Source organism: Protobothrops mucrosquamatus, unplaced genomic scaffold (genome assembly GCF_001527695.2).
Source record: "Protobothrops mucrosquamatus isolate PMUCROS unplaced genomic scaffold, P.Mucros_1.0 scaffold48, whole genome shotgun sequence".
NCBI lineage: Eukaryota > Metazoa > Chordata > Lepidosauria > Squamata > Viperidae > Protobothrops > Protobothrops mucrosquamatus.
This window is the reverse complement of record NW_015386430.1, coordinates 3,397,834-3,409,915: the sequence shown is the minus strand read 5'-3', so window position 1 is coordinate 3,409,915 and position 12,082 is coordinate 3,397,834. Positions and strand designations below refer to the sequence as shown.

The 12,082-nt window shown below is 36.3% G+C and overlaps 1 protein-coding gene across 1 annotated transcript in view; it reads right to left on the bottom strand.

Moving 5' to 3' along the window:
• Positions 1–426: 426 nt before the first annotated feature.
• LOC114922304 (chondroitin sulfate proteoglycan 4-like) overlaps positions 427–12,082 on the bottom strand; it is a 21,349-nt gene continuing 9,693 nt past the window's right edge. The window contains exons 2-5 of the mRNA XM_029283300.1: positions 7,620–7,783; positions 2,218–5,736; positions 982–1,452; positions 427–685 (exon numbers count right to left, since the gene is read on the bottom strand). Of these exons, the coding sequence (XP_029139133.1) occupies positions 482–685; positions 982–1,452; positions 2,218–5,736; positions 7,620–7,783 (4,358 nt within the window). The 3' untranslated portion in view covers positions 427–481. The remainder of the gene's footprint in view (positions 686–981; positions 1,453–2,217; positions 5,737–7,619; positions 7,784–12,082) is intronic.

Genomic DNA, 12,082 nt, shown 5'->3' with positions numbered 1-12,082 from the left:
GATCCTTCGGAGTCCCTGAGAAGCTTTCAAGAAATCTACAAACTCAAATATTTTTAAAATTCTCAGTTTCCATTTCTAATATAGTTAATATTGATAGATGTAAAGCAAAGTTCTATGAATTTAAAGTAACTTTACCTGTTTTCTGATAAATTTAGTCAATGCCACTCCAAGAAAGTATGTTTGTAATTCACCCATATTACGATAACTCAACCATAATCCCAATTAACTCCTCCTATTTTTGAATATCTTCTTCCAGGACTTTGGAACCCCTCAATCATTTTTAAAAATGAAGGGGTCCTGAGATCAAAATGTTTGAGAACTGCTGTTCTAGATGGTTATTCATATAGTACAGATAACTCAGAGACAAGTACTTTTTTCATATATATGAGATACTTCTAGTAATGTGTTGATTATCTTTGTGTTTCTATTTGCACTTCACCTGTTACAAACAGAAGAATGTCATGTATAACCAGTTAAACATTTAGATCTCAAATTCCTCAGGACGTACCCGGAGTGCTATATTTCTCTTTATGATGGGAGCTTCATCATTTACTGGTGTAATAGTCACAAATATGATCTGAGGCAAGCTTTGCTTCCATACTTGTGTGCAGTTTGCAACAATGGTAAAATTATCAAGCAGCTGTTCACTGTCATCATGAACATAGAAGATCAACCCATGTTCTAGCTGAAACAGGAAAGTCACAAAATTAAAAATGCATCCACTTTAAAAATTAAACCATAAGCATGTAGTCTCTCCAGTTGTTGAACTAGTGTTACTTAATCTCAACACATTTTTTCCTTGAATTACCTGCTATATTATATATAACAATGGGGACTATACAGTTTTCTAAAAATAGGGAGGTTCTTGATGTCTGAAGTCCAAAAATAGGAAAGTTCAAGAAGTTTTAATTGTTCTCTGATATATGATTTCAAGATCTAATTATAAAATCAAAGCCAGAAATGTATCTAGAATAACTTTACCTGTTTTCTGGTAAATTTAGTCAACACCATTCCAAAAAAATGAGAGTTTGCAATTTGCCCATGTTTTGGTGGCTCAACTATATCAAAGTCACAATTAACTTCTGCAAAGTGGCTATTAGAAATTTTTAGAATATCTTCTTTAAGAACTTTTGAACCGCCTTCAGCAACTGTGAAGTTGTGTACTTCTAGTGGGATCAGCTTTGGAATGATGGCCACAGTCATTCCTATTCCACTGACTGTCTGGATGCCATTGGTTACATCCAAGGAAAAGTGGTCTTGGAGTTGGTTGGAGATGGTCTGAATGTATTGGATAATGCCATCATTGATGTCTTGTTGAGTAAAAGACAAAACTGGATTTTCTTCTGCTCCAAGGTAGTTTTCTTTTGATGTAAACTTCCAAAGATAGCCATAGACTGGAGATGATCTTACTTTGAATTCTATCTCTGATGGCAAGCTGTTTTCATGCACAGCCTTAAAAAAAATATAAGACCAGGTCATTGGTAACATAAAGATGAGCACGGTTTTTCTAAATACTGTACAGCTTTTTATATTTAATCTTTAATAACAGCATTGAATATTCTGATGGTTTATCTGTGTCCCTACGGGTATAGATGCTTTCCAAACTTTCAATCTCTCTGTCTATCTGCCTATGTGTCTTTTTTGCATGTCCCACCTTGCATTCTGTGACACAATTACCAAAAATTTGTTATCTTGAGATAGAAAGCACACAAAACCTTTACTATTAAATAAGGATTTTTAAATAAATTTTTAAAAAATCTTGGTGCTCTCCGAGTTTGCTTACAAATATTTCATTACCCAATTAAGTAATATGATAAGAGCAAGTGAGTATGGAGTTTGCTGCTTATTTCCTCATTGGAAGTTGATTGATTAAAGCATTGTTTTCTGCCTGATTGTTTCTGCCTGATTGTTATTAATGAACATTATTAATCAAACACATAAATATATTTATATACAGCTCCTTAGATTGAAGAATCTCATAGTTTTCATTAAAATCAGCAGTAAAGTAAATAATACATTAATACATTAAACAATATAAAATAATTTCAGTATAGTAAAAGATATTCATTAAACAGGTTAAGGAAAAGATAATACACAGATGCTCTTCTAATGTTCAGAAGGCTTGGATGAAGAAAATTACTGAAATCAAGGAAACATAATTCTGTACAAAAAATATTTAAAACATTTGCTATAAATTACCAGATAACTTCATCTTACCAGCAATTTTCCATTACTGATTTGAACAGGATTCCCTTCTTCAACCAAAAGGCTGTGGTTATGTAGGACCACTGGTGGACGTTGATGACTTTCCAAATATATCTGAATGTTCATTTCAACATCCAAATGGAGGCCTTTAGCATAAACAGTGAAATTCAATGTGTCAATCAAATTATTGCTATCATTATGTTTATAAGTCACATGTTCCATTTTGAGATCATGCTGTGTAAAAGTGGCCAGTGCTAAATTATTAACAAAGATTTGTCCATACTTCGGGGAGAAAAATATCTCAAATCTAATTTCATGATCACTTCTAATATCTTGATTTGTGGTAGCACTCAAGTTAGCGGTGGTAATCACTGCTTCTTTTCCTTTTTGGATCAATAATCCTGTATTGTTTGCTAGGAGGACATATGGTTCAGCAGCACTTACTTCTAACAGTGATGACGTATAATGTTTTCCATCAGTTACAAATAGCACAAAACGACCATAAGTGGCACCTCGATGAACAAAGAGGACTTGCTTTTGCATAAGGTCCTCTTGCTTGAACTGATACAGTCTATGTGATGTTTCATTGACAAGAACCAAGTCTCCATTAGGTATGCCACGCCTGGTGTATAACAACTGATTATCATCAAAATCTGTATCAGGATCATGATAGCAAAGATCATCCAAAGTCAACAGTTTCCTCCCATTCTTAACAACATGAAATATCTTATCCACCACTCGTACTGGTTTTTCATCATTTTTCAGATGGATAGAAATATTAAATTTGATCCCTACTGATAATGGGAACTCTTTTTCTAAAACCTCTTCTCCAAATTTTATGGCAGTTGCAGTGATATGAATTTCATCATACTGTGTCTCTGAGTTATCATGTATATACATAAGACGTTCTCCATATATATCCTGATTAGTGAAACTACTAAGATTGTTGTTACTTTCGGGGGAATCAGAAAAATTAATAAGCATTAATTTCCCATGTTGAGGACTTTTTGTAACCTTATACTCAAAAGTCGTATTACTGAAGGTCTGCACAAACAATTCTGATTTTGTTATCAGTGATCCTTCACCTTCAGTAACAGTAAGACCATTGTTTATCAAAATAATGTTTTGTGGGTTTGTTTTGATCTTAATTTTGAAATCATAGATATTTGATACCACAAACTGAGTACTAATGAAGAATCGAAATGAATCCAGACTTTCTTCATGGGACTTCCTATATAATTGATACTCTACTTTACAATCAGAAATATTCTGTTGGCTGAAGCTGGAATTTATTTCCAATGGGACATTATCAAGCAGAATTCTTCCTTTCTCAGGTAAGGATTGCAGCTTATAAAGAAATTCATTTTCTGACAGATCCATCTGTGGTATCATCACAAGAAGATTACTAGAATTAAGATGCTCTCTCTCTGATTTATCAATAACTAACGGCGCATATTTCAGTAAATTGTAAGTCAGCCATTTTACTCTAACAGCAAACAGAAACTCTTGGCTTATATTGCTACCAATGATAATTTTAAACTTAAAATGTTCATGGACATTATTTTGCTGAATTGCTTTGAAGGTAGAAAGATATCTCACACGACCACGTTCAATGGATCGTTGAGAAAAAGAATTTGTTTTTTTCCATTCTCCACCAGTATGCCTTCTCTGAATTTCTCCAAAAAAGGGTTCTTCTGTGATTTCATATTTTATTTCCAACTCTTGTTGAAAAGCAATTATTTCTGTGGCCAAATGGCTGAGTGTTATCAACACTGTGGTGCCTTGTACCACATCAACTCCCGTGTTGTTGACTAATTTATAATCCAGGGGCACAGCCATGATACGCAACACAACTGTGTTGCTAACCTTTTCCCCATCGCTTGCTCGCAGAACAATCCTGGAATTCTGAATTCCAGTGTGGACAAAGAAAACATTACCATGCTGTAAATCCTCATAGGAAAAGGTAGTAATTGTTTTCCCAGGAGTTTTGGAATTTTCTAGAAAACCTGCATCTGCATTTGAATTTCCAAGGACTGTAATACTAAGATCTGCAGCACTTGTGTCGTTGTCCACAATATTTATGGAATCTATACTCAGGCATTTCTTGGAGTATTCTAAGAGAGGAAATAAGTTTCCATTTGGAAATATAAGTTCTGGAGCATCATTTATTGGTCTCACTGTAATAGTAAACATATGTTCATCATTTCCTTGGAGATATGGAGGCATCTTCCTTTTACTGCTTGTAGAAACAGAGAAAGTGAAATAATCATAGTTTTCTTCAGAACCATCATGAACATATAAAACTTTGCCTTGCCACAAATCTAGCATAGTAAATGTGAAGTCTTCTTGCTTTGACACAACATTCAACTTCAACTGGCCATAAGAAGGGGGATGTTTAATTCTAAAAAGAATTTGCGACTGACGAATCCCCAGTGCTTTGAAGTCCACGCTGACTTTAATGTGCTTAGATCCAAGAAATGCTTGCCCACCTTCTGGCACAATTAAGTTGTTGACAAACAAAAAATGGTCATGACTTTCTTTCTTCAGTAGTTTAGGAGTCACAGTACCAACAACAGCCTGCTTTTCTGGTGCAACATTAGGTGTTGTGCATCCTACTGAAATATCCTTAGTCACTAGAACATTTTTCAAGGATTTTTTTTGGGAATCGATTATCAAATCTTTCAAGCAGCCTCTAAAAGATCCGCCTTCTCCGTATCTCCCAGAAACTGAAGCTAAGCCTTGTTTTAGCACTTCTGCACGGAGTGCATCATTTATTCCACCGACATATAAGGCCCCTTTAAGAACAGGAAGCCTACTATGAGAAGGCAATGGAGTTTTCACAGTTTTCTTTTCTAGAGTGAGTTCGACAAATTTTATGGAAAATTTTAGTCTGACAACATGCCACTGGTTGTCATTGACGGGACTAAGAGAAGAAAGTTCAAGTCTATTTTTACCCATTCTAATGTGAGCTTTAATGAGACCATTTTCAATTTCCATTGCAACAAAGTCTCCTAAGGGACCAGAACTGTAGAGCAGCAATCCCCTCTGAGCTGTAGTTTGCACTGAATATTCCAAGATGCCTCCTGCTTGGACATTCCAAAGAGGAAATGAAACATAGGATTTGGAATTAAAAAAATTTATGGGTTCTTCTTCCCCTGCAAAAAATTCATTGCTGCAGCTCAGTGATACTTCATGAATGTTTTTATTTCTTGCAGACGATCTCAGGGACGTTAAGATATCATGGTTGTTAAATATCACATCGTTAATACATCCTCGGAAATTAACTGGTGTATTGTTAAGATAGTAGACATTAAGGTTACCTCTCCCACCTATATAGAGACCATATTCAATGTTTAGTTCAAATACTAAGAAATCTGGCACTATTGCACTAGTCTGATAATTTTTATCGATCACTAGAGTAATATTTTCTCTTTTGTGATGAATTTCAAGAAGATGCCAATCTAAATCATCAAGTTGTGAGTGTAATTGGGAATGAAGGATCTGTTCATTTGTGTGAAAGTTGATCCTCACCTGTAAAAGAGAACTGAGTTTGAATCATCCAAGAAAAACAATGACAATATGTTCAAAGCTGTTCAAAATAATTGCATATACATTTCTTCAACCAAATTGAACAGAGAACAGAGAAAACGTAAAATACAACTCTGAATGCAGAATAAACTATTATTTTCCATTTCACCCAAACTCAAAAAAGTGGTATAATGTTAGTTTAAAAAAACTAGGACCAAACCCCAGTTTGAGGATTTTAAACCATGGTTTGTCAAATAAGTCACAATTTTCTTATTCATACATAATACTAAACCATTATAGCAAGGTTGATACATCAAAGTAAACCCCAAATAATAAAACAAATAGGCAGTAAGCAAAATGATCAGATCCATAATCATATGTACTCCAGATAGGTAATCTGTGCAACAATCACTTAGTTCAGGTGTGATTTTAGTTTGTTCAAAACCAAAATGGAAGACATGTCTAACCATTAGTTAGTTAGGTCTAATTAATACAGCCATACTAAATTATAATGTGAACACTAAAGTTATATTAATATGATAATATCTAAAATTACAACAAAGTAATATATAAAATTTAAATGAATTACAGTTAAATAGAAAACATTGTGGAAAATTTACTTATCAGGGTCTGATGGATCTTCTGGGCAACTGCACAAAACTTTTTGAACTGTAAAAAAAGGCAGTTCATGAACAGCATCCAGGCATGGGCTAAATCTGGGCAACCTGGTTATCTACTAATCAAAGGTAGGATGAATCTGGTTCAAATGTCTCTATAAAAGCAGCAATGAAGAAGAAAATGTTCTGTAGTTTCCATCTCTCTGGAATCACAAGGACAAATCCTTTCAGGCAACAATACTTTTTAAATATTTACCATCCAATACTGCAGAGGGCAGAGCATGGTATTGGGCAAGAGAGAAAGCTGGATATTTCTAGTTAGCAGTTGTGCCAATATATTTAATGTGTACTGGTACAAGAAGACAGGAGCCTTTTCTAGATCTGCTTGCCACTCCCTGTCCTTTATCCTTTGCTACCAAATTTGTTTCACCTGAATATATTCCATCTTAAGACCTGAAGGGGGAGAGTAGCCTAGATTTAAAAAAAATAGATTCAACAGCCTTGGTCCATGTAGATTGAAAATTATCCTGAAGAACTAATGATGCTAGTCCTTGAAGACAGAATTTAAGCTTTAACCAAAGGTTTATAGAAGCTAGACACATTCGTGATTCAACTTTTATCATACCTGTCTCCAGTTCTAGATATGCATTTGAGACACAGCAAGATATCTGGAGGGCTATTCCAATGAATTAGGTTGTACCCTCTCCAATTGAAGCAAGAAACTGGGGAGTCAACCACAGTCCAATAGAAAAGCTGGGTTAACAGCTTAAATCTGAAAAAACTTAAGCACAGCTTGTATATAATACCCTACCTTAAATCCCAAAAATTTGAAGATAGCATTGGCAGATCTTTGTCCAATAGCAACAGTGTATTCAAAATGGGCTTTTCTCAAGACAATGGAATGCATGACTAATCTTAAACACATAAATCTAGTCATTTGTTCTATTGTATGGGCATTAATGCTCCATAAGTGGAGCTTCGGGGTTTTTGGCAAAAGCCATAATCTTGGTTTTCTGATGATCATAGTTGCAGTATTGGACCAAAGTTCTCAGAGCTATTTTAAAGCTTATTAGTGTTCTGAAAAGATCTACAGGGTCATCTGTGCACAGCAGCAGGGAAATGATGTAATCTCCTGGTTTATGGGGACAACATAGCAAAGTTAAACAAAATGAGGCTTGCATGAACCATAAATATATTTAGCTGTTAAAAAGAGAGTGGGAGAAGGATCAGATCTAGCATAAATTACATGTGCATATTTTATAATCTTACCTGTATATTTCCAGAATTTAATTCCACCAAAAAATAATCTTCCTTTCCAGAAACAAGAAAAAGCAATCCATCAGGTCTATTTGTCCGAAAATGTAATTTCAGTGATATTTCATACACTGTTTCAGCAACATTTAATTGTATGTAGCTTTCGCCATAAAATGATGCTAAAAGGCAAAAGAAGTTATTGTAACTTCATGATACAAAATAGTTCATCAACATTACATAAATAAAGGATTTGGTAACAGAGGCAACCAAAGAAAACACTTTCAACCCTCTTGTGTCTCATATGAGCCACCTCATATGAGCCACCTTAATATAAGAGCCACCTGGATTGGCTCTTATATTAAAATTCAAAGCCTTGTGATTGAGATCCATTGGTTTATTGAAGAGCTCCAAGAGATGAGAAGCATCACAAGACATGCCTGAAATATCTTTGGAGGAAGACCAGAAATGTCTCATCAGTTCAGGTGAGTATTATACCAGGGATTACCTTGTAGTGATAAGAGTGGCAAAACATCAGTTTTTCTCTGCCCTTACTGATCTGTCAATAGCTGCTCAGCAGCCTTGTTTAGGATATTGTAATCCTTGTTGAACAGAGAGGGCCCCCAGGGCTTTTGTGAGGAATGGTAGATTAAGCCACTCAGACTTACTGACCTGGATGCTGACTGGAAAAGCCTAGCCAAGGTGCCTGTAACTGGGACTTGTGGTATGATTATCAGTTTGAACCCATGATTCTTCAGGAAGTGGATAGCCAGACCCCTCTGGATCATTAAAGTAGCCAGAAAAGTGACTTGCAGTTGAGTCCATCCTGTAAGTGTGGCCTCTTTGAGGGAGAAAGTGGTACTTCTGCTTAAGGAGACAATGTTGCATCTCCTCAAGAAGTCATCCTTGGACCCTATGATTTTAGATAATTTTCCTCCTGTCTCTAACCTTCCTTTTTAGGGAAGACTGTAGAAAAGGTGGCCAGTCTGCAATTGATAGGAATCTTGGAAGTTATGGATTATGCAGACTCATCTCAATCAGTTTTCTGGCCAAAATTTAGTATGAAGACAGTCTTGCTTACGTTTGTAGATTACCTGTGGCACAGCTAGGATGGATGTGGTGCTTCTTGACCTCTCAGTAGCTTTTGATACTATCAACCACAGTATTCTTCAGATCTGGCTCTGGGCCTTGGAGATAGGGTTTTAAAGTGATTATCTTCTTTTCTGCAGGGCCAGTTTCAATCAGTATTGATTGATGGGAGAGATGTCACACTTTAGTCCCCTCTTCTGTGGGATGCCACAGAGGTCAAATCTTTCTTCCCTTTTATCAACATCTACCTGAATCTTCTGGATGAGGACTATCAATTTGGGGTTCAGTATTATGAGTATGGTCTCAGGATGGCCAAGTTAGGCTGCTGAGATTTCCTAGTGGATGCAGGGTTTGTATGGGAGGAGTCATCTCTGCCTCAAACCTACAAAGACCATCTGGATTTGAACATTTAACCTTGAATGGGATAGCATTTCCCCACTGAAGAGCAGTAAACAACCTGGACTCTTCCTGGATTCACAATTCTTGCTCTTGAGTAGGAAACAGTTGTGGCCAGGAAAGCCTTTGCATAGTCCGAAATGCTATAGGGTTTCCTGCCTGAGCAGGGGGTTGGACTAGATGACCTCCAAGGTCCCTTCCAACATCACCATTATTATTGTTGTTGTTCTTGTTATATTATTATTATTATTATTATTGTTGTTGTTGTTGTTGTTGTTGTTGTTGCTTCATCTGGTGCACCAGATGCAACATTTCTTAGATCAGGAGATCTTTCAGACAGAGATGTATGCCATAATTATCTTGTGGCTCAACTACTACAACACAGTATGCATGGGGCTGCCCTTGAAGACCACTCAGAAGCTTCAACTGATCCAGAATGGAGCAGTGAATACAGCGATAGGTATTCCTCAATATGCCTATGCAACACTTCTGTTCCGTAAGTTCGGTTGCCACTTTGCTTCTGGGCGTGATTTAAAATGCTGATTATGATCTATAAAATCCTGCAAAGCCCCCATAAGCATGGCTTTTCTGTCACAGTGCCTGCCCTCTGGAATGAGGTTCCTCCCGAGATCTGGCTGATAGCATTCCAGAAACCTGAAAGACCTGGCTGTTTTCCCAGGCTTTAGGTTAGAGTGGTTGGAGCCATTATGTATGTTGCTGTTGGCCAGATTCGCCATCTTGCTCATTGTTTTTTATCTGGATTGTACATTGTTTGTTTTTATTCTGTGAGCTGACCAGAGTCAATAGGAATTAGGTAGTGTTCAAGTCAAATAAATATTTCCCCTGCACATTTCGTACTTAAGTCATGACAATGTTTTCAAGCAGCCCAATTTACCCACTCGCATGTGCACCTATATCCCAAGTTTCAGTCCTATTCATGAGAAGGCAAACATATAAATAGGTTACAATGATACCAGCCATAAGACCTAAATGTGTTTTTCAGACCATCATTTGGTCTGCTGAGAGATAAGGGAAGGCTGCTCTTATTTTCCTTTTATTTCTTTTTAACAGAATCAGTCTGGCCATTACAAGAAAAAAATGAAACATATAATAGAGTTTTTTGTCTGAACATACATCATCAAGGATTTTTGTCCAAGTAATACCGGGCTGTCTTTTGTTCAGGAAATCTACAACATACCATGAGATTGCTGCACCAAAACAACTATTGTGGAGCACTGCACTGCATTTTTAAATGTGGGGGTGAGATCACTTTAAAGCTTAAGAGATAAAGACAGAGCCTCAAAGTGAGGTTCAAATCCTGTGACTTTATGGAGATATTCATGTAGCTTTCTTGGTAATGTTGAAGTATCTTCCTGGGATGCTATTCTGACTTGCCTGTTTACCTTCCCACCCCCACCCCACAGTTAGTCTACATCCAAATTTAATCCTGGTTAGGATTTTTGGTTTTTTGGAGGTCAGACAAAGATAGTTAGGTGCTGCCAAACAACTGGATCATTTTAATACTAAAAATGGACACACCACCCTAACACCCCCCCTCCCAAAAAAACCCCTTCATACATTCTCTCCTTTAGGCTCTTTTAGCCTGATGAAAACTTTTGTATCCATATGGTTCAACAAAGATTTTTGAAAAGTATAGCTCAGGGGTGTCAAACTGCCGGCCCGTGGGCCAGTTTCATCATACCGGAGCCGCGCCCACCCCATTGCCGGCAATGGCAAAAAAGCTCCGATACGTTGCGCGATGTCACATGACATCGCGAGTTTGACATGTCTGGTATAGCTCTAACCCCACCCCACCCCACCCCCAAAAGGCTGCCAATTACTTTCATTCTGAAATAAAATAATGTTCAACTTTTTTCTGAACACGAGCATCTGTTTTCAGAATCTGTGAGACTGTAGAAAAGATTGAATGAGTAGTTGTGGGTGGTGGTGACAATGCTGACAATGACATTATGTATCTGAAGACCTACGACAATGTTTTATCTTGAAAAGGGAAGAGAATGTACCAAAACAAGATTTAGGAATGAAAAAACTCTTTGAAGTGAGAACAGGAATATGCTAAAAAAAAATATATGATCTTGTTATGAGATTTGTAAATTATATCTGTCTATACATGTAAAATAGAGGTCATAAACTAAATATTTCACAATCCTTATATTGCCATTCCTCTATTGAGTTCCAGCAAAAGTAATGGTTTTATGCAAATAATAATAATAATAATAATAATAATAATAATAATAATAATAATAATAATAATAATAATAATAATAGTAATAGTAATAAAGTTGGAAAGGACCTTGGAGGTCATCTAGTCCAAGCCCCTGCTCAGGCAGGAAACCCTATACCATTTCAGACAAATAGCTGTCCAGTTTCTTCTTAGAAACTTCCAGTGTTGGAGCATTCACCGCTTCTGGAGGCAGGTTGTTCCACTGGTTAATTGTTCTAACTGTCAGAAAATTTCTTCTTAGTTTTACAGTAGTGGCCAAAATTGTGGAAACCTTTTTGGAAAAGTGTATTTTTGAGGTTTGATGGCTAATAACACCACTTTTTATTTGGAGTTGTACCATAAAATTATATATCAATGGAAAGATAATTTAATAAAGAATGTAATGCAACAAAGTTTGTTCAATTATCTGTACTGTATTCTATGAAAGGTTATAGCCAAATAACCAGAAAAAGGAAGCACAACTTGCTTAGGTTGATATCAGGTAGCTTTCCTTCATCTGATTGTAGCCAATGAGCATGAGTGTTTAGAGAGCCAATCAGGTGTCATCTTGTTTTTTATTATTATTATTATTTATTGAATTTATATCCCGCCCTTCTCCTTGCGGACTCAGGGCGGCTGACAATCAATTAAAAATACACCAATAACAATTACAAAATTAAAATTAGTTAAAAAGAAATATTTAAATGTTGTCTAATTAAAATATGATTAAAACCCCTCTAAAAATTGCCCTAGGCCAGTCCCGCTTGTTGGA